At 42.3% G+C, this 23,939-nt stretch overlaps 1 protein-coding gene across 2 annotated transcripts in view; it reads right to left on the minus strand.

The window, feature by feature from the left end:
• Positions 1 to 1,519: 1,519 nt before the first annotated feature.
• Positions 1,520 to 23,939, minus strand: part of LOC115596904 (SH3 and PX domain-containing protein 2A-like) — a 57,400-nt gene continuing 34,980 nt past the window's right edge. The window contains exons 8-14 of one of the 2 annotated variants that reach the window (XM_030442364.1): positions 13,391 to 13,504; positions 10,087 to 10,170; positions 6,007 to 6,124; positions 5,592 to 5,923; positions 5,442 to 5,491; positions 4,668 to 4,787; positions 1,520 to 4,496 (exon numbers count right to left, since the gene is read on the minus strand). In XM_030442364.1, the coding sequence (XP_030298224.1) occupies positions 2,568 to 4,496; positions 4,668 to 4,787; positions 5,442 to 5,491; positions 5,592 to 5,923; positions 6,007 to 6,124; positions 10,087 to 10,170; positions 13,391 to 13,504 (2,747 nt within the window). In that variant the 3' untranslated portion in view covers positions 1,520 to 2,567. The remainder of the gene's footprint in view (positions 4,497 to 4,667; positions 4,788 to 5,441; positions 5,492 to 5,591; positions 5,924 to 6,006; positions 6,125 to 10,086; positions 10,171 to 13,390; positions 13,505 to 23,939) is intronic. The other variant, XM_030442365.1, reaches the window with a different exon arrangement.

Raw genomic sequence — 23,939 nt, forward strand, 5'->3', positions numbered from 1 at the left:
CAAGAACAACAAGCGAGCAAACACAGACACACTTACCCACAGCCCGCAGACAAACACGTTATAAAGATGATCAGCGGGCACCCATAACTTAGTTCCAAGCCAGTGATTGTAGTGCGGTTGTTGAGATCCCAACAGAGGAAACAGCCAGTGGGATGGACATATTTCACATCAGATTCCTGTGGGCTGTAAATCTTATTATATTCCAGACACCAAATCCAATATATCAGCAATATGCAGTGTCTGACACTGGAAAACTACATCAGTGTTTTGAGTTGGTGTTTCTCCGATTATAGCTGAAGGCGGCGATATTATAGACTACAACTCCACACTGTGACTTAAACTTTTGCTTTGTCAGTTGATGCCAAATTAAGCAGCCCAGTGACCACAAAATGAAAGCCATCAAAACCAAAGTCAAATGTGCAGGTTCTCCTGAAGCGGGCGCTGCTGGAGGAGGCCAATCAAAGTCAATTGCACGACTCTCTGGCTCAGTGCTGTGGGGGAGAAATGAAAGGAATGCCATGCAACCAAGTGTGAGCTAATTTATTTGCTAAAACGGCATCCAGCTGGACAAACACTTCAGCTGTATTGCGTACGCGCAGATGTGAGTTGAGATATAAACACGTTCAATATTCAGATCTTTTTACTCTCTGAGGCAGAAAGATGTTGGTGCAACACAACTGGGAGGCTTACATAACCAGCAATTATGGCCTGGGATAATATGTATGTGACAATACACAACATTAATTTGCAATTATGAGATAATTACACTCTGATGACTTTCATAAACAAAAGTGACAGCAGATATTTTCTCTGCTCCAGTAAAAAGATGATGGCATTACTACTTTGCATTACGTACGTGGAAACGTCATTTTGATGCATCCAATCAAATCTTGCACAAAGCCGTGCTGTCAGTGTTCTGGACAGGGGCCTGCTGTTATGAGTCACATACAGAACAGTAATCAACATGAACTTTCCTGCTTAAGTCTCCTTCTTTTCGAAGTTATAAAGAGAGTCGCATCTTAGCTTGTTGAATGAGCCTCCAAACAGCTGTCATGGGGGAAGCGTGCTGTATGCTAATGTCAGTCTGCAGACTAGATGACTGATAAGCTGCAGCACAATTAAACCTGACTTGAAACTCATCTACAAATGTCACATAGATCCAGCTACATATTAGTCTTGTCCTTACCACTGAAATTAGTAGCTAAATAGTTAGCTACATACAGGTGTAAGTAGAGTTCAGAGTAAAACATTGTTTAGCTTCAAGTACAGGTAAACAGCATCCAGGTTCTGCCAGCTAGTGATACAAATGCACACTCTAAACATTACTCATACAGCTAAATAAAAAACATCCAGTGTAGACCCCATTCACAAGAACATAGGAGGATGACGGGTGGTGCTGATGAGGGTACTTGAGTTAATCTGGCTGTGGGAGTTAAGATCCACTGCTCTCGAGGACCAAACCTGACGTGTTGGCAATCAGCAACCATGAGTAATGAGAGTAAAAAAAAAGTACTACTGATTGTTCAAAAGTGCATTTATTTATTTAATTCTTTGTTTTGGCACTTCAGTGATCATCACTGGTCACACAGTTAACATAAAACAAAAGTGAGCATCCCAGTACGACTGCATCTGAAGAGTTATGTCAAATTTACTGCCCAGCAGAAATTCAAAATGTTATCATGATTAAAAGAGCAGTTAAGCTGTTGTGATTTTTTCTTATATCAGTTAATTTCTTACAAAACAATAAAATAAGTAATAATATGATTTTTAAATGATGAATAAATATTATCTTCACTGACGTTAGGGAAAGTTTAATTTTGGACATATTAGCCTCTGAAAGGAAACAAAGTTCAGGGGAGATCGTCAGGGACGGTTTCTATATTCAAGGAAAAGAAAATACTGTGATACTCAGAGATGCTCACAAATTGTTTCGTTAGGACAATATTACACAATTAAATGGATAAAATATTTCACATAAAAGGTGACATACAGTATAAAGCAGTATAAAAAAAAAACATGCAAACGGTCAGCACCAAGATGAGACTTACACAAAGCAGCTTTGGCAACAACTGAGATTTTCTTTATGGAAAGGAGGAGAAAGAGGTTTAATTCAACAGCTCAAGGCATCGTCAGTATAATGAATCATTTCAAACATGCAATCAGCTTTAAATGCTTAAAAAGGTTTTTAAAAAATTACATTATAAACTTACAGAGAAAGGTTCAAGGAGTGGACACTGAAGGACATCTTAGTTCAAGTTAATGGTAAGACTATCATTGAATCGTTCTTCCACTCTGGTGTTCTCTTTGGCTGAATCATTAAGTCCCAATATATTGTTCTTAATGCAGCGTCTCATGCGCTGTCTCATGTCGACTCATTTGACCAGATGTCTCATTTCATTTCAAAGTCACGATTTGATCTGGCTGCTCTTTTTGGCAAAGGTACCGGGTAAGATTTTGATCCTCACTTATCGTCTTAGGGTTAGCCTTTTTTCTTTACAAAATAAATGCATCTGTTTGAGTAGTCTTTACACGCATGTTCAGAGCTCTGCCAGCTCCACACATGAGCGCTAGTGCTTTCTCTCGAGGTAATTTGAGGGAACCCATCCCTTCCGTGGTTTGCCATTGTCCAGAATCTTGCAGTACCACCATCCATTGGGGTTTCTATCCAGGACCTCCAGAGTCGTACCCTCAGGAAATCCCATGGTCTCCTCGTCGCCGTGATAATCTGCTATGGAGACGTACACCTCTCTGAGGTTGTTGTGGATGATGTGGGGCTTGGGTTTCACTGTGGATACAGGGAGGGCATTCTTCTGAGAGCTCAGGCCAAGGGATTCAGAGCTATCGGTACCAGATCTGAATCTGCTGGGTAGCGCTATGTTGTTTGGCGCCATGCTGCGCGGCACAGTCCCAAAGGAGGCATTGCGTCGCACTGTGGGGCTAGCACGAGGGTGGTCCGTAGAGTTGAGGGACTCATTTCTCCTGAGAGAGCCAACAGGGCTGGGACCATCCCTGATCGGGGCTGATATGAAGACAGACTGAGGTCGCACAACCTGCTGCTGTTTGGCACTGTTCTGCTTCCGTGAACCGAACAAGCCGGTAGGTTTGGAGAGGCCACCTGGAGGCTTGGAGGGGATGGGTGGGGTGACCTTCTTTAGGTTTTGGTTGATGTTGTTCAATGCCTGCACCCTTTGCTCATTCTTCTCCAGGCTGTTTGACTTACTGAGACTTCCAGGTTTAGTTGGGGTACCATCAGATTCAGACCCGGCCATGTCATCTTGTTGCCTGACAGGCTCCAGGTAGTAAGTTGGAGCCCAACCCTCTGTATCTCCCCAGCGAACATACCACCAACCACTCTCCTGCCTCTCCAGCACTTCCACCTCGACTCCAGCAGGGAAGCTGAGCTCAGACTCTTGGACTTTCTCATATGGATCTGTTGTGCGAAACAGGTTGCAGCCCTCTAGGTCAGAGTCTCCCCGACTGCCCTTAGAATAAATGGAGGAGAGATCGGATGTGCTCTGAGAGGAGAAGGAGTCCTCTGAGGAGATGACTGAAGCCGTCTCAGAGTCCTCACCTTTAGTTTTGGTGCCGTTCTTCAGCTGCCCTGTTGGCCGTAGCTGTCTTCTCAAGGTGCTGATGTCCATCTTTTCTGCACTGGAGGCCTTGGCCAGTTGTGGTTTAGGCCTCACAACTGGCTTTAGTTTAGAGGACGACTTGGTGGAAGAAATTGCCTTGCTGTCCTCTTGGTCTTTCTTGATTCTGGACAGATCTGGGGTAGACTCAGTGGAGGCTGATTTTGGACTGGCTGCCTCCTCGGCTTTGGTTGAAAATGGACTCCCATTCAAGTCGATCTTGAACTTGTTCCCTGCAGGTCTCCATCCACCTGATGATGGGTTTGCAGTCTTGCCAGCTTCTGACAAGACACTTGTCTTGGAGGAATTTGAGTCCCTGCTGCACTGCCTCTCTGGTGTCTCCCTGAAAGGTCGGAAGCCATCATTTTCATAGATGCACTCTTCCTCTGCCTCTGCCTCGACCTCTGCCTCGTGGCCATCTTCAAACGACTCACCCATCTTGAAGGAGGCACTGTGAAGTGATGAAGCCGGAGACGGCTTGGAGGACAGGTGGGATCCTCGCTCAGAGGAGGTGTCCTCATTCTTTACATACACCAAGGAAGCTTCCCCCCTCAGGAACTCAAACTCAGACTCCAGGTCCAGATCACCAATTGCAGGGACGTCATATTCTGGCTCTTCATACACGGGCCTCCCAGGAGACACAGGGGACTCTGGAGCTTCAGACCCGGGGCTGCTGGGAGGTGCAGTCTCCACTGAGTCCTGTTTTTTGACAGGTGGAGCTGGAGGTGGAACTTTTGGGCGGCACAGAGTGCTCGTTCTGCGATTCAGGTTGGGTTTTTTGCGTTTGTCTATGTAGGAACAGGGAGCCCAGCCCTCCTTGTCTCCAATCTGGACATACCACCATCCACCGGAGTTCTTCTCAATGACCTAAAAAACATGTTCACAATAGATTTTAGTCTTTCCATGAAGGCATTTGATACATTTTTTATTATATTTAGATTTGTTGTTACTGAGCAATGATGTAGAGATATACAGAATGGTAAGTTCTCATATTGAATTGTCTTGTAACTGAAATTTCTCTTAAAAAAGGATTCTTACCTCCGCTTTCTGTCCTCCATTGAAAGTGATGCCATCAGATATGCAGGACTGGAAGTCCGCAATGGTGTAATACTCTGCTTCAACTGTAGGGGGCTCTGGTGGGGAGGGCAACTGAAATCCCTAAGCACAAATGAAATTGGCATGGTTAGTCATACTGTAAATGGCACAGAACAATGGCACCTAATTTGTATTTCAGTCCATTTTTCTGACAACTGAAGTGATTTGTCAGTTTTCAGATTAAGATTTGACATTAAAAAGTGTATGATCATCTCATAAAAATACTGTATGTTATTGTATTTTAGGCCATTTTAAAGCTAGTTTTAAACTGTCTCGACTTGTGGCCGACTGTTTCTCAAAATTGTTTCACACTCTACTACGAGGTAAAATGATTAACTATTTAACACAAGCTCAAAAGCAAATATGACTATATTATCATATAACTTTAATGGACAATTTAGACACTTACTTACTGGTATTTTTACTTAGTAATTCTTGCTAATTGTTTCTAAGAGGGAAAAGCCACAGATACGGAATCAATGTCCTGGCCATGAGCATTCACTGGCAAGACATCCAGCACACGGTGATCTTTTTCATCATAGATTTGTTTGGTCTTTAACCACAACAATCAAACCATTTTGGATAGCTGACAAGGGGTGGACATTTAATAGCCCCTATAAATGCAGCCTTTCAAGCGCCATGATCCTCAGTCAATAAAAGATGATGAAATAATTGGATGACCAGAGGAATGGATGGATGAATATCAAACACTCATACCAGGGTTGCATCTCTTCGAGGAGGAGGTTTTTGCCTGAGAACTGGGGAACCTTTGAGAACAGAGGGAAAAAAACATACATACAATTCAAATATGAAAAAATCTACCAAACCTTAGAGAAACTGAACAATGCATCAAGTGAGATAACCAACCAATTTCCACCCGATGAGGGGCGATGCGAGCTATCGCTGGTGAGGCCGGCTCTGCTTTACTTTTTCCCTCCTGTGGGGCATTAACGGGGCTCGAGTCAGCAGCACAAGGGATTGGCAAGCTGATCTCCTTCCTGGCCACCTGGGGGCTCTCTGGGACACCTTCAGTCTGCACATCTTTCTCACTCAAGGCTTTCTTGTTAAGCAGGTTACTGATCTCCATGATGTTTCCAATGATCTCCACTGGGCCCGTCACAGTCTTCTTACGGGGGGAGAGGTCGTCCTTCATCTTCTTCAGGTAAGAAGCTGGAGCCCAGCCCTCTTTATCCTGGTACCTGGAAAGTAAGTTGAAAGAGAAAGTGATATTTTGATGATGAAAGAAATAACAAATGTCTGAAGCCTGTGAGCAGACGTTTACCTGATAAACCACCAGCCCTCCAGGTTCTTCTGAATGACCTCCACAATGACTCCTTTCTCAAAAGCAATTTCATCCTTGCCCTCGCTGGTGTAGGCCTGCACTGTCACGTACTTCTCTTCTGCCAAAGCCAGAGCAGAGAATGACAACAAGATTATGAGGGCTGTGAGATCTCTGACAACAACATATAATCATTGGAAAAAGAAAAGAAATAGAGAAAAAATACTGGGGGTACTTAATATAATCACACTGAAATAATAAGGGATGAGGATAAAAAGATAATTAGCCTTCTATTATGCAGCAATTTTTAATGATAGATGCACTTGTGATACAGTGACTGGAACTATTCTGCTTTCTGAGCTGCTAGATATGAGGGTGTTAAAATGGTCTTTGGCACATTAGGTTTGTCTATAATTTTATTTTTTATAAAGCCGAAAGAACTTAATAAACCAGAGAATGACTGCCAGCCATAATTAGTTCTTGCATTTAGATTTTTTTTTTTGCCATTGTAGCAGTATGCAGTTCTTCTTACAAAGACAGTGTAGTGTAATAAAATTTAACTCAACAAAAATACAAAGGCAGTGCTTTCTTTTTCTCTTTTCACAAGTTGAAGCAAAAGATTCCATCAAATAATTATTTCTCTCAGATTTTGAGCGCAATTTGTTCTCCTTGGCCAAGTTAATCAGTCCACCTGACAGGTGTGGCATGTCATGATCTTGATTAAGCTGCATGATTAGTGCACAGGTGTGCTTTGGACTGGTCACAATAAAAGACACCTCTAAAATGTGCCGTTTGATCTTGAGAAAAGACATTTGCCAGGCCAAATTATGTCACATGTGTCAGGTTAGGGGGGCAACTTGAAGTTAAAATATTTTACTTCAAGTTGTGAGAAATAGGGGCAAAAATCAAAGTGTTGCATTTTTATATTTTTGTTGAGTGAAAAAGCAAATTGTAGTGTTATCATCATTATACTGGGAACGTAACAATATTGTGAACGCATTACATTTACATTTAGTATTAATAATACTCACATGTTTATTTGTCAACAGGGACGTTTCAACCACTGAAATCTGTTTTTTTTTTTCAAAGTGCCACCCCATTAGCCTTAAGTATGATTGGCTATCTGCCCAGTTAACATGCAGGATTTTAGTTCAAACCAACTATCTGATGAGTATTTTGATGCACATCGTTTTCTTTCAAAGCAAAGAATAAAATATGGAAGCTTTACAGTACAGCTGTTTGGTCGCATGCTGCTGTGTTGTGACTGAAAGGACTATTTATCTTTTAAATGTGATTATAGTCACTTTGTCACTTTGGATAAAAGCGTCAGCTAAATGAATGGAATGTATAAACGTTTAAGACTATAAGACGACAGTCATATTGGCAGTTAAAGTGTATGAGAAATGGTACATTAATGCCATTCAGATGTGTGTGTGGGCGCACGCTTATTTCAAGCCACCAGTGTTAAAGTCAGCGCAGCACATGAACCACATCAGTCAAAAAGAGTCTGAACACGCCCCTGACTTTCTATACTGGCCTCTAAGTGATCCCATCTTGCAGCTTTGAATCGATATTTGAAGAAAAGGTTTCAGCAGTCTGAGTAAGAGAAATCAACTGTGTATCCTCTAACATTACAGTATTTATGACACATATCTCCCTCTTTCTGTTACAGTCTCTCCACCGCGACTCAGCAAGGTAACTGTGTGGAAACACAACAAGGAAGTTTGGCACAAAAAAGACCCACTCGATTTTACTGCCCCAGACTGCTTTCACCTCAATGCATTTTGCATGAAACAACAACACTTACTGTAAAAACACTTCAGGAGGGGATGTCTTTACTGCCAGAGCAGATAGAAAGAAAAATAGAGAGAGAGGCTGTTTTCCAACTGACGGGACAAAATGTTTTCCCTCAAACCCTGACACAAACCTTAAAACTAGTGGAAATACTGGACAGATCACGCATACAGAATGACTGTTCCCACCAACCTAAACAGTTTTTTTTGGAAAGAGAATAAACCTGACAACTGAGCAAATACACTGGACAACACACTGAACGACTGGTCAGTAACCACTAGAGTTCAGGCGCTAAATGACCCTACAAATCAAGTGAGAACGCCAATTTTTGTGTTTTCTTGTCCTAAAACAAACATGTCCTGCAACTAGCAGCTAGCACTGTTTATATGCAGTGACACTCACACCGATAAGGCCAAAAAAGGAAGAAAAGAGAGGAGATTTTGGATGAGATCCTGGATGCATCCACTGGAGGTGAGTCAGCTAATGAAGCTCACTTCAGCTAAAGCTGTTTATTTATCTATACATCTCCCTCGGGCAACACACAAGTGACCTCATCGGTTGCCATTGTCAAACACGTTTTAAGAAAAATTACTGTAACAGCATCTTGCAGCGTTAATAATCTGTACATATCACGCAGTTTTTAATTTCATCTATCAATAAACACCAACTGGAACAGACCAACTTGGTCGTCACGCCCCAAATCACAGTCATAATCAGCTCAACAGTAATCTGTGTCCCTGCCTTTAGGCACCGATCAGGATCTGCAACATCCCATCGAGTCACTTCCTTTCTCTCTCTCCCCTCATTTTCTGTCATCTCGCTATTATCAGCAGTCCAGGAAAGTCCTTTAAAAATGTAGTTCTTTGTAATAACAACTACTTTAGGAACTGAATTCACTGGCATCGACCACTGTTAGGCTTGTGTCCTAACAGTGTCCTTAGACTTGTGACAGCAGCATCTCCTAACTCAGCAGATATTAGAGAGCAGAGGCTCCATTCTGATTTATGCTTTCCCATGAGTCCGAGGGCAGAGCTAAGACATCATTTCCTGTCATTACAGCGATTCCTGTCTGGAAGCAGCCAGCACAGGGAGGAGAAGTGTGCTCAAAAAGGAGAAGAGCCCATAAAAAGGCTGCTGTCCTCCCAGTTGGTACACAGGAATCAACACTGTGGTGACACATTTTTCCAGTTTCCTTTTTCTCCACCCGTTTCCAATGTTGTGTAGGAGCTCCAACGGGTGTGGGATTGTAATTCCCTTTACTTGCAGAAACTCCAGCAAAGGTATTTCTGTACGCTTTATTTTCCTTTTGCCTGGTGTTTCCGGCCTCTTTGTGTCGAGGCTGGTAAACCGTTCTCCTCTCACCAGCCTCCTCTTTCAAACAATATCCAGCGGTGCCACGGAGGGAAACTCTGAATCAGATGTTATGTTAACCACAACATGCATCGCCTGCATCAGTGTTATAAATTATTCCTGTTGGAGTCAGCAAAATATCAGGCGTTTCTTTTTTTTTTTCAAACACAAAGCAGGATTTAAGTCCTAGGGTGGAAACAACCCTCGACTCCAGAGAACAGCATCCACTGCCAAAGTTTGAGCTGAACTCAATAGCCTATCCTCACTCCTCTGTCAGCAATCCAAACGCATCCCCTGTGAAAAAAATGCCCTTGGCCATTGTTACAAGTGCAAGTCTGTGATTGAGAATATTTCTTGTTCTAAAACGCACTCTGTTTATCTGTCAATACTGGTTGCTATCTTCACCACAGCAGGATAAACGTCTGTTTCTATCACACTCATTAGAAAACTACATGCACGCTTCATTTGCTCATAAAAAAGCAAAATATGGCTCTAAAATGCAGCATGAGGCATTCCGAAGTCTATTACGCAACTGCTTTCAGATGTCGCTCTTTTTTTTTTTTCTCTTCTGAAGACTGGTTTTTGGCACATGGCGTTTAATTATAACAAAAAATGCTTACACGGGGCAATTTTGTAACATAATTTGAGCTTAGCGTCGATAATTGGGCGCATATAAAAGTTGCTGATTTCACCTTTGCTTTCCAGGCCCGTTTTATATTAACGTCGATTAGTGGTTAGTCGTGGTGGATTGTGTGGCTCATGATAAATGCATTTGCTGGAAGATGACACAGGATGAAAGGCCGAGCAAGTATGTGCATGTGAGGAGGGACGAGTTGAGCCATGTGATAAGAGACAACAAGTGAGATGGGGTGAGGAGAACAATAACAAAAGGGAGGAGAGGGAGGAGGGGGAGGCGATGCAGCGTCTGTCTCAGTTCACCTCGGCTCTGCTGCCTGCTGATGACGCCCCCCAACGTCCATCTCCGGTCCAGCCTCTTCAGATGAGCCTTATGCCGCTTAGTAACTGACAAGACACACGTGGTGACCAGGCGACGACACGCAGACAAACAAACAAACATGGGAGACATGAAGAGCGAGCACAAATGTTGCACAAACACACAGCACACAAAATGACATGGATCCAGCCCAGAGAGCCTCGTTATTAGCCACAACATGGAGGACATAAAAAAACAAGACCACAATGTACAAACATGGTGGACAGTTAGAGTGGATGGATGGATGGATGGATGGATGGAGGTTACAGAGGAAATGTTAAACCAGGACATCTTCTCCGTGGCCTGTAATTAGGGTGTTGTTAGCATGGTTTTCCCATCCTGTTGCGTTAGAGCATCTGGGACACACATTGGTGCTGCAGGAATGCCAATTAACAGAGCAGCTGACAGTGCCGCTGGTTGGAGTTGTCAGAAAGTCTTTATTTCCCTCTGACTTTTGTTGGCAAAACAGCAGAGATGGAAAGGATTTCTGCCAACTGGGGCTGCTATTAATGGCTATTTTCACTGTAGGTTAGTCTGTCGATTGTTCTCTCTCATGAACGATTAGTTGTTGGTTTACAAAAGACCAGAAAATGGTTGTTGCACATTTCTCAAAGCCCAAGACGACGTCCTTAAATGTCTTATGTTCACAACCCGGAAACATTTACTTATGCTAAAATAAAGATAAACTAAACTTATCGAAAAAGTTAGAGATTAAAGGATAAGTTCCCCTCAAAATGAAAAAGTCAATCATTATTTTCTTACCCCTGTGTTAATGGAAAGTCGGGTGAAGTTTCAACTCTCAAATCAGTTTGGGATCTCAGGGCTTCCAGAGACTTGAATTACTCCCAACAAGCTGCTTTAAGTTGTTGTTTTATGTTTTATAACAAGTCTCCAGCTACTTCAGTTCTTTAAGAGAATGCTGCAACCTAGAAATGATTTGTGGACTACAACTCCACCCGACTTTCCATCCATGTGGAGGGTGAACTTATCCTTTAATCAGTTAATCTATCAATCCATAAATCGCTGGCCGCAAACTGCAAGATCTTGTGTCACAAGTCAGAACCGAGGAATAGAGGAAGTAGATCCTGTAAATTATCTTATGTAGGAAAAAGAAAATAATTTTCAACACTAAATACTCTGAATATACTGAAATAGTGTTTAAAATGAATAATTGTAGGTGTTGTCGATGTGATGACGCGCAGAAAAATAAACATGTAGGTATTACAAAGAAATGTTATTTTTGGCATTTGGGTAAATATGCTTAACCACTTTCTGGCAGAGAATGTCTATAAATGTGAGACCACGATGACCCATCCATTAGCTTAGCTTAGCACAAAGATTGCAAGCGGGGGAAACTGCTAGCCTAGCTCGATCAAAAGGCCACTAAAGATCGAGATGGTAGAGAGTTTGCAAAATCACTGATTCACCATCTTATGCGTGTCTTAAGCACTTTACTAAGTCCCAGCCAAACAATTTAGACATAATGATTTAATGTGTGAGCTTTAGAGGTGCTGGTATGCAGATTTTGTAACCATCAGCTCAGCCAGGCTGGTTGGTTCCTCGCTTTTCCCAGTCTTTATGCTAGACTAAGCTAACTGGCTGCTTGCATCATTTCATATTTACCATACAGACAACAGAGTGGTGATAACCTCCTCATCTGACTCTCTGCTAGCAAGAGAGCATTTCCCACATCCTTGAAGCAATATGCTTATTTTTTCTATAGAATGTGACCAAAACAAGAAAAACCGGCATGTGTTTCCTCTTTGATCAAGTCTCATCTGAAGCTGTCTGAGCTTACAGCATGTGTCTTTTTTTGGGCTTTTTAAAAAGAACCAACATGAATTCCAAATCCGGTTTTCCAACAAAAAAGTGTTTTTGTCTCCGTGACCATGTGGTGGCACAGACTGCTGAAGACCCCAGGACTGACAAAGAGATTCTTTATGAGTTTCATGCCTTTCCCATGACTGACGCGACACATAAACACTAATTACACTGACAGACTGTGCTTCGCGAAACCCCCTGGCAGCAAACTGCAGCTATCTGTGACGGAGTGGATACTGTAGGAGAGTTGGGTGTAGATGTTTGCATTGAGGTTAGTGTGTGTGTGTGTGTGTGTGTGGTATGCATACATGTTGAACTCTCCTGTTGATTTAATGTGTGTGCTGTGAGGGCATTTTAACGTATTGTGAAACAGTAACACAGTTTCTCCTGATGTACTCCCTCCCTCTCTCTCCATGCTTGAGTCATAAGATATACAACACCGAGGGGATCCGTGGTCCCATTGTTACCGAGTGCAACAACTGTACAGCACAAAAGATGTTTTGGCCGTAGCGCTGGAAAAATCTGGATGTTTGTTTGGGAGTGTAACATGCAACTTAATTATTTCCGTGCCTCGAGTTTGTTAAGATTTATGCAGTATTGTGTTAAAGAAAACCCAACAAACAGGCTGCAGCTGTTGCTGTATATGTCAAAACTGTTAAAGTCTGGGTATAGGACAGTGAATGAGCCCTGTTATATTTTAAAATGCTTGAAGACTCAGACGACATGAGCTGCTCTCACATGGCATGATAACTAAATCCGACACGGCTTTCGAGATGATTGCATGACTGGACGCTGTCTTCGGCTTCACATGTGTCTGCGTCATATTCTGGCAAACCGAACTCTACATAGGTGTGTTTCTTATCAGGGTTTTGGATCCCTCTCTCAGTAAGCCCACAAAATTTAACGACAACACTTGTCTGCTCATCACTGTAACTTATCAGGAATCCTAGATGATGAGCAGACAGCAGTGAAAAATAATCCATCTGAGAGCTCGTTGCAATTAACGATAACTGTGATTTAAAGCGCAGTGATCCCCATGTTTTATTCCTTCCCTGCTGATGGAGACACATGCCTCTTTCATGAGCTCATATCACGTAATATTGCGCCGTACAGAACATCACTTCAGTGGCTGTGGTCTGCTCTCTCCTGGCACTCGTCCTTGCTGTTTACCCAGGCCTGAATCTACACTCTGTTCAGGCGTGCTTATAATGGCAGGCAGACAGAGAGAGGCGCTCACACCAGCCCGGCGCCAGCCGTTAGCGTAGCGGCGAGTTTGCTCCGTTTTGTCGCAGATCAAAGACTGAGGATTTTGGGCATAGTCGACAAGTGTGTGTGGGTGTATAACAGAGTGTGTGAGGTAGTCTTTGAAAGTGTGTGCGTGCGTGTGTGTGTGGGCAGAGACAGGAGAGTTTGCAGGGGGAGACTTACCTTCTCCAGCTTTAGAGGCGCCTAGCTCCAAGTCATCCCGCGTGCCGCTGTGGGAGTTGAGATAGGTAGCAGGGACCCAACCCTGCTCCTCCGCGGTGCTGACAAACCACCAACCTGTGGAAACATGCAGTCGCCATGTTTAATGACAGTGCATTACATAGAAAGATACATGAGGTATATTACAAACTAAACAGATCTCGAAGATTTGCTAAAATTCTGCAGAGGAAGTTAGGCCTGAGATAAGACCCCCGCCAGAAAGGGTTGACATAATAAATCACTACAAAGACAGATGAAAAATGAAAACAAATACCATATGCTGATGTCTCCCTGGATATTCCAGTCTGACCTCCATCACATCTTTTATCTTTGATCAAATCAAAGAGATATGCTACAAATGAACGTGAACATGAGGAACTTAATATGTTGCCAACAGAGTCTATAACAAAGTGCAGGGCCAAGAACATCCGAGGGAAGATCGAGGTCTTGTTCAACTTGAATTTCACAAGATCAGTTATGATTTCAGTTGAGATTACTTTGCTTGATTGCCGTTACACGCCAAAATATCCATTTGTACTGTTGCAGATGATTTGATTCAGTTTCCATGAGAAAGGCTTCATGACAAACACCTCAACTCACTTTAAAAAACCTGCACCCAATAAAGAGAGTGGACCTATTGTATTAGATAAGGTGTGCCGATGTGAAGTACGTATGTAAACTAATCAGAACATCTGAACTTCAGTCCACATTTGTGAGACCGTGTCGGCCAAGAGTGACAAAGTTGGCACACAAAATGCTCTCTATGTGGTCGCCACACGTACACTATTTGTTGTGGTGACGGGAATGCAATATGGCCGACAGCTGTCTGGATGACCCATAAAGGGGCGAGGAGTGTTCCATCACACTTCCACAGCTGGTCCGAACGTCCAATGTACATTTTCCTACAGACACGGTGTGAGTTAGGGGGCAGCTGTGCACAATACGGGCTGCAACTAACCATTATTTTCATTATGGTCATCAAATAGCTTATTTTGTTCAACCAACAGCCCAAAACCAAAAGACTTTTCATTTACTATCATTAATTACAAAGAAAAGCAGCAAATCCTTACATTAAAGAATGATACTGCAGCATGAATAACTGCCAAAACAATTAAACAAAATAGTTTGAAACGTATTTCCTTTTGATTGACTGAATTGAATAATCGATGCCATGGAATGTAGTTTGATGACAGGAACACATAGATCACTATTATTTTATTATATGGTAAAAGGATGAGGCAAGTAAAATATATAATACGCAATAAAAAGTAGAATAAGTAATATCTGACATTTGTCTGACCTGAGCTGCAACAAGAATTCGGAGCTGAGCTGCTGAACATCAAAACAGAAGAAACTTTTTTAAACTTAAGACCCACCACGCATCCAGACAGCTACATTTTTCAGAAAAGACTGCTGTAAATCTCTGTATCAGTCATTTGGGATTTATCTTTATGAAGGAAATATGTTGTAATCTGTAAGTGAGATTAATTTCCGACTCGTCATATACGGACACTTTGGGACTGTAGGACGTGTTGGCCGTTCATCCCAAAGCGCCAGGATTAGACCAGAGACTCAAAAATCTACTTTCTTATAAATTTGTCATGTTGTGAGATCGATGTGCAAAAACACGTATGATGTATTAGAAATATGCCAACTTTGTACATTTTAACTGCATGCATGACTGTGCATACTGTAGTGTCTGTTCTGATGCACAGGGGACAATAAAGTAACCTGAACTTTAACCTTCATTTTGCAGACTACAATTAGACGAACAGTAATCAAAGGTTGCTATAGACTAGAAGAGGTTGGTGCTGCTATTAAAACGTAGAAAAAAAAGTCCAGGTCAGTGTTGAATGCTTTATTCATTCCGTGTTGGTTCTGCTTCATGCAGAAAAATGATTTTGTAAAGTCAGACAGAATTTGAAAAATGGCACCGCAGACAATTTCACAGCTGCTGGATGATAATGGCACCTTAGCTCTCAGAGCAGAGATACAAACCTCTGCCAACATTGATTATTTCCTCAACCTGCTGCTACGTTCAAAGGCATCACGGCTTTCACTACAAATTATTGATTTCTGCAGGGATGCTCGCAGGTACTTTTCTATGGCAGTTTATTACTGCAGTTAATTTTGAAGACCAACACAACTGAATTCAAAATGTTCCCTGGCTTGTAAATCTATTCGCCCAGCAAATTTTACTGGAGTGCTCTTAGATACCCCGCTGACAGACAAAACTGCATGACTTTCATAACAAAGAAAGTATTTCCAGGCCTTTTATAACTCTGGGTGATTTATTTCTATCGATTGACTTGCTAAGCTACACAACAAAAACATCATCAGCTGTACAGTTTTGGAGAGTCAGGGTGGGTCCAGATACGAGGATCCTGTTATTATTTGGCTCTGAGCAACATGCTGGCTCGGGCTCAGGTGCGTAACAAGCCATGTAATGTGCTCAGTCTTTGCACCAAAGCTGTGGCTTAAACAAAACCTCCTGCCAATAAATCAGCCAGAGCAGCAAACTATTATAAAATAGTGTCGACAATATTCAGAAACAAAGGACACAAAACACGACAAAGCAGAGGAGAGTGAAGGATTGTTAAACATTCATTACACTGACATCGTAATTTTAAATTAGTTCATTAAACCAACATTTTTCAACACTTCATTAAGTCCCTGACAGCGTTTAAATAAATCTGATGTGTCCTGTTTAATGACCAGAAAAGGGCGACGTCAACTACAATAATGATACATTAAATTAAATTGACCATTATAAAGAGAGGTCAGCTCGGCAGGAGGAAAAAAGACCTGCGACACCTCGAAGAGAAAATCCTTACGTGTGCTGTTTCACACTAACATGGCACCTTGAGAGAAATGTTATTTTCACTTCAGCAAACCAACAAATGTAAGCAAATGTAAGAGTAAATTGTCATAATGTACCTTAATTGAGAGGTAGAAGAGAGGCTGAACATACACACAGTCACTCTATGAGGCCTGAGTAAATATAGGCTGTTATTGATGGCCCGGGCGGCCTCGTCCGTATTTTGCAACCATCCTCCCATATGGCAGGTGCTTAGGCTAAGTTCACTGAACCTCAAAAGAAGCAATAAAAGTACTTTTAAAAACACACGCGCACATTACGCAAGTGCTGATTTCATAGCTGTTGCAAGTTTATATCAGACAGGTTGCAATATATGAAATGTAGAGAAAAAAAAACAGAAACATGCTTCATGTCTTTCATCACAGAGTGACTGCAGTTCAGTGTTACACAAAGCCAGCTCCATCGTCAATGTACTATACCTTTCTACATGAACAGTAAACACTGGAATATGAAGCCAAATTACATTAATTGACATGACAAGTGCAGCATCTCCACACTTCCATCAAGTAGAAGAAAGAAGGTTGACAAGAAGGAGATGAAGAGGATGAAAAAGAAGAGGAAGAACAACAAGAAGAGGAAGAAGAAGAAGGGGTGCGGTGCATGATGTCTAACTGCCAAACATGTGGTTGTGGACGGTGTTTTTTTTTTTTTACAGTTGTATAGAAGGACAACACAACACCAACTTGCAATACATGTTCTGCGAAAGCCACAAGTCTTACCACAAATCTCAACAGAGCTATGGAGGATTCAATTAGAGATGGGGCCGATACAAACGTAATTCATGGAACGGAATTTTCAGATCTAACCTGCGGAGATTTCCGATCCATGAGCCGTGTCTGTGCTTCAATGTTGTCTTCTGAAATGACTCCACAAGTGTTTCCTGCCGGCTAGTCTGCTAGCTGGCTGCAAACTGTGGAATGGATTCCCTGAACGGAGGCGCCGCTCAATGAGACACAGAGTTATGAGACACGCCCCCGTTCAGGAAATCCATTCCACAGTTTGCAGCCAGCTAGCAGGCTAGCATTGAGAAGCGCTGTGGCTAGCCAACATGTCCGCTGTGTGGAAATATTTTACACTGGAAACATCGCAAAGCATGACAGCAGAATGCAATGTTTGCAAAGCCGTTATTCAGAGAGGCGGAAGCTCCGTTGCGACGTACAGCACCACTAACGTAATTAAACATTTTTAAAAAGCATCACGTGAAAGAGCACAAGGAATCTTTAGCCAGGGGGCAGAAAGACAAAAGGAGCCGTCAGGAATCACTTCTGAGGTCATTCCAAAAGCCAGGTAAACTCCCAGCAGACAATGTGAAAGCTAGAGGGATTACCAAGGAGTTGCTCAACTTCATCGTACCACGGTATAGTTTACCTTCCAGGAGATACTTACTAGAGACTGCGCTACCTGAACTATACAACCGAGTGTCAACAATAATGATAACAATAATAGTAAAGCAAACAGAACTCTGGTATGAGAATAGTGTTGCTATCGGCAGATATCCAAATTCAGGTATCGGGATCGGATCGGATCGGAAGTAAAAAAATGTGGATCTGTGCATCCCCAGATACAATCATCCATCTTTGCTCACTACATCTTCGCCTTTCTTGCCCCCAGGTGTGCATAAACTTTAAATTGCTGCTGTGACACCAAAATGTTTCCCCCTTGGGGGATCGATATCGTCTCATCTTAAACTTAGACACAACTTTGAGAAACCATGAGGTGGACATTAGCTGTTAATTGTTCAGTTAAAAAGTTGTTTAGACCTTCATATTCAAAATGAACTGAATCTACCAGTGTCACATATGGTGTCTTTAGTTGTGATAATTCTCCCTGAATGTTTCTCCACCAGGGCTGGGAGGGGAAATGTAATTCCTTCGTTCTTGAGTGGCTTATCATTTGTACATTCTTCATGATGAACCTTTTTTAAATGAGGTCACTATAAAAGAAACAGCTGTTTTGATGGTCTCCCGCTGCCACGACAGCAATTTCGCTGAATGTGAAAAAGATGGAGATGGATACCGTAAAGCTGAGAGAACAGTGTTGTGAGAGAAGAGTGAATGAAGCAGAGGATTTGTCTGCTGAAAAGCAAAATGGCAGATAACTGAAATAAGATATGGAGATTATCCGTACAGATGTGGGGACAAAGGTGAAGTAAGTGTACCTTATGTCTGGAAATATGTGTTGGGGGTGAGTGTTTCTACGAGTGCACATGTATCTGTGTGTTTGTCTGGTTTCAGATCTATCAACTGTCTTGGGGTTGATCAGTCTGCTTTTCTCCATGTCTCTCTGCCTTCCACGTAAGGAAAAGTGAAAAATCTTGGAAAGCTGCTGCAGAGTTTTCAACCACAACGGGGAAAAAAAACAACACAGCCAAATGCTGACTGGCAACACACTTTGCAAAGCATTATTCGGTGTTACGAATATAGCCACTCAGACAACATCCCGAGCAAATCAAAAGGCTTTTAAAACGTTTGAGCAGAGTTTAGTCTTGTAATCTTAAACGTTTGAGGGTCAGTGGTTACATAAGACAATAGCTCAACCCACAGCGCTCTGGTGGAGATCTCATATAACATCATCACACCAGAGGATCATGACCACAGACATTGACCTCAAATGTCACAGCCTCAGAAAGCAAGAAACCAAACAGTTTGTCTTGACAACACGGTTGTATTGCTCTACAAGGACATCATGAAATACTGGATGTTTTAAGTGGCGCTGAGGGCAAGTTGTAAGTTTATACTTACTTATTTATTCCTGCTGTGAGGCGCAAAAAACTCAAAACGGCATGATTACAATAGTGACTGTAATAAAAATAAACATTATGATTTCAACCTAATTCAATTGACATGAAACACACGGAGGACAGTTAGACGAAAAGTCAGAATAATTCAGTCCATCTGACATTTTTTGGAAATACAGTTATTTGCTTTCTAGCAGAAAGTTAGCCGAGAGGGTTGATACCACGCTCATGTCTGTCCATTCAATATGAAGCTACAGCCAGCAGCCAGTTAGTTTAGCTCAGCTTCAAGACTGGAAACAGAGGGGAAACAGCTAGCTTAATAAAACTGACAAACATGAGAATGATATTAACCTTCTCGTCTAACTAGAGCCAGTCGGCATATTTTCAAAATGTAAACCAACTCATTTAACTACATCAGCAGCTCATTTAATTCTACTGAGAGACATTTCCTCGAAGAGAGAGACAGACATGTAAACACAAACTCTCTCTCTGTCAGACTCCTATAGAGCCGTCCTCACAGCCTCACCTAACCTGCAGGATGATACAGACATGATGAGACTCTGCCATCTGGAAACTCTATCGGTTTTAAGACATCGGCTTCATTTTTTACTGTAATCAACAGCAGATTCTCCGCTGCAACAAGAAACTAGATTTATGCAATTTGAGGTTTTTACCTAGGGTGACTGAATGACCCATAAAACTGCAATCTAGGTATACGATCAATCAAGTCTGATACCTGAGCAATGGCTTACATAACACAGCGTGACTTAGCCATGCTCCCTAATGCCCTCCTCATCCCTACAAATCTATCATCAGGACACCTTAAACTGTACTCAAATTTGAAAATCAACAGTGTTTTCTGCTTTCTACGCACGAATATGAGAACCCCAGATCCAGCAGCACAAGGGAGTCTTTTTTTTCACGACCTGAGATGATGAGGAATGCAGTGGCTCAGCAGTCCTGCAGATATCTGACACCACTGTTGAGTGGAGTAGGAGAAAAACCCCATTCATTTCCAGCTTCTGTATTCATTAACAGTGGATCCAGTATCAAAGCACAAGGGGGAAGGTATCCAGTCCAATACACACACTTCGGGTTTTCAGAAAACACTGGGTTTCGATTACTTGGGTGGCTCTGGTACGAGAGGGGGTGGGCGAGAACGGCACAACACAGCTTTCAAGACTCGATGTTGACCTAAGGAATAACCTTCTCTCCCTCCCAGCCTCTGAATGGATCCCCTCATGGTCTGAACGGAGCTGTAGCCCACAGCCTGAGTGCTCTCTGCTGATTTGGAGACACAGCGGTCCTTGAGTGTCTGAAAGCCCACCTTTAGTTTGAGTCAATGGTCAATTCTTCTGCGAGACAGAGAGGCACCTTTTTGGCTCCACTATTACTACTATTAAATACTGTTATTGCTCCCGCTGCAGCCTGTATCGCTCCGTAACAAGATGCATGAAAACACAGCAGTGGCAGACTCTTCTGAAATACATTTACAAACCTCCCGTCTGAGTTTTCCATATCAAGAAATACAGGATAAGGTTAATTTCTTGTCATTAGTACTTCCTTTGGTGAGCTGAAAGAATGTGGAGGACGAGGATTACTATGAGTGGATAATGTGTCTTCCATCTGCTGCTGCAGCTTCAGCTCAAGAAAAGACATTTAACACTTGGCAAGTTTTCTGCATCATGTCTTTGGTGGTTCTTTGACAAGAATTATAGGGTTTTTCCTCTTTTATACAAGGAAACATGTTATGCTGAAGCTGCACATACCAAATTGGGAAACTGGAGGTTTGAGCACAAACAGCGCTGGAAGCTTAACGCTGACCTTGTCTTTAATCCTGCTGCATATCAGAGACTGAAAATTCGGTACGGCCAGTTTTCATGGTGCTGTCACACTGAAGCTAAAATATGAAAATGGATTGCAGTTGTCTCAATAAAATGGAACAGAGAACTTGTCTCAAAACATTTAAGACAGCCTGTGCACAGCAGTGCTTCTCTCCTGGGTGCGGCTGGTACAGGCCACACCACAGTGGACCAAAAGAAATCAGTTTTCCAATATTAACAATTACATTAAAAACAACACTGATCTATGTGGCTGCCATCAGGCGTTTATTCAAATAATATAGACAGAAAACTTTCCCCCCTTGTGTTTCCAAGTGGTGTTTTGCTGGCCCTGCTGTCGTAAAGACAACCTCCTCGCGTTCTGTTTTCCTCAAAGTACCAACTACCAACAATACAAGAAAAAATGTCAATCTGTAATGGAAGCCTAATTAGATCACCAGTCTGTCTTCATTTTCTCTGGAGATTTCGTGACCAGTGGTGGAAAAAAAAATCATAATGAGAGTGAGGTTCAAAGGGAACAAATCTAAACGCAGATGGTTTAATTATTCTATAACTGATACATTTTGTTATCATTGTGAGTCAGCTGTCATTCCAATAACCTGTCGGCTGTGCAGGACGATTATCAGGACCTGGGGAGGTGAAACAACAAATACTGCAGTCTTAAGACTTCAAGAAGACACTCAGGTTAACACCTTTACCTAAGTCTTCACTCATGCTAGCACTTCTGTGAGTCTGTACTTAGACACAGTAGTGCTTAGAGTAAAAGCTAACGTTGGAATGCTGATACAGCCACCGTCACAACACTAACATGCTAATGTTGAACAGGTTTAGTGTTCACCATCTTAGCTGTTGACATGCTAATTTAGCTAATCTGCCATAAGTGTAGGCCAAATAACAGTGATGTCGCGGTAACAGCAACAATAACCTCCAGGTAGAAAAAAAATATATTTGCATTGTGGACATGTGTGACATCTGCAAACTTGTTTAATTGCGTTGTCATTTTCAGCCGTAACTGTGATACTTACAGTTAAAACGGCGGTCACACCTACAGTATGTGGCGTTTCTACTGTACTTGTTTTATGTACTGAGTTGCTTTGCTTGCGTCCTTGATATTTACACAACAGCAACTTCTCAGACTAACTGATAGTTTTGGTGAAACTCAAGCTGTCATTTTCTTCAGTCTGTGGCCAAACAGGTAAATTAGGTCTCCATCTAATGTCAGCGAAAGTGTTGTTATTATATTAGATATGACAGCATCAAGCATGCATTTTAGATTCATGAGATGGATACACTTTGGAATAAAATCATGACAAAAGGCAGCTGTAAAAGGCGATTGTGTGTATGTCTGGATCTGGACATTTTTTGTCATTTTACAAACGCTGCCTTGTAAAATGTTATAGCTAACTTTAAAATCTCCAGTACCAGCAATTCTGTACTCTTGGAGTGAAAAACCAGCCTCTCTAAACACAGAGCTCCTGCTGTGCTGAGATAATCTTGCTTCCAGCCTGAAGACATTGTTGTATTGGTACATTTTTTCCACATTAAAGTAAGGAAGACATCCTGCACTTCCAACGTGCCATGCTGAGAGGCCAGAGCAGCTTAACCTGCCAGGATTTGAACATCACCTGCAGGATACCTCTGCTACCTCCCAGCTCCTCTGAGGCCAAGATTTGTCGAACTTAAAATGCGTACCTGAGGACGAAATAGGCAGATTTAAACAGTTCAGATTACTGTCTCAGTGAGTGACCCTCAAGGCTCTTCCTGAAATTTCACTCACCCCACCCTGCATAAGTAAGCTGGGTGGATACTGTACAAGGGTGGTGCCAGGGGGTCTCGAGGAAGCCGGAGGGACTTGATGGATGAGAGCCGGCCTCTCCGAGACAGACAGACAGGCATTCCTGGAGTTCATTTTGGCAAACTGTAAATCACAGAGGCTGATCTGGACTTGGAAAGGAGACAAGTTAAACCCCGACTGGTCCACAGAGAGAGATTTTCTACTCAGGACTGGGCACAACACTCCTAACGCTGCCCCTGAGGTGTAGCAGAGCATCTGCAATAAGTACAATATTTCCAGAAGTGGCTGCAAATTATTTTTTCCCTTCCGACATACTACCCCATTAAAGGGCAGAGTTTAAACCACAGAGTACAGAGCATTTGAACTGACCAACACGGCTGCTAGCTTAGCTTTGGTTAACATCCCTCCAGTAGAGTGTAAACTGAGGAGGCATCCTGGAGGATCCATTAAGCCATTATAATGAACCAACCTCTCTGAACCACTAACTTTGGCAGGAAATGTCTTTTTCCATTTTCTCCCTGAGTTTCTGCCTGCACTACTCTCTCCTCCTGAGCCAGCATCTCCCCCTGGCAAACTCTCATAAAACAGACAAATAAAATAGCTACAGAGGGAGCGAGGACAGAATTAATAATTGGGAAACAAATTTTAATTACTGACAAAAGTTTATGCCTTTTTTTTTAAATGCATATTTTCATACTGCTGCTTCAGATTAAGCCTTGCATTTAATTTCATGCGTGTTAGCAAACAGTAACTCCTGAGTTTTAAGGAAAAACATCAAGCAGTCTTGGTTGGTTTACCACCTACTTTTACTTATTTATATCCCAACAAACCAGAAATCAATATAAACTACTGTACTAGCTGAAACAAAGGCCACGACACAAACTGTTACGTCGAGCCACTGCGATGGAAAATACTGCCTTGGCTCAGGGCAGCCGGCTGGAAAAGTGGAGAAAGCTGAGCTCGCTTATAGGTCTGACCTAGATTTAGTAGCCGCGTCAAAGGCATATATTATCTAATCCAAGGTAAGGAAAAGTCGATAACTGCACTGGGCAGCAGTCACGGCCACAGTCTATGCTACAGTAGCTTTAACAGCAGGACTTCTGTTGGAGGACTAGAGTGAGTGGCAAAAATAATACAGAGCTGTAGTTTTCCATCCCTAGATCTGTCACTGTTACACTCTCACACCTTTTGTGTAAAAAAGATCTCATATAAAACCAGTCGGACACACAATGCTGATACAAAATTAGATGGCAGAGTGACAA

This window comes from Sparus aurata, chromosome 15, assembly GCF_900880675.1.
Source record: "Sparus aurata chromosome 15, fSpaAur1.1, whole genome shotgun sequence".
Lineage (NCBI taxonomy): Eukaryota > Metazoa > Chordata > Actinopteri > Spariformes > Sparidae > Sparus > Sparus aurata.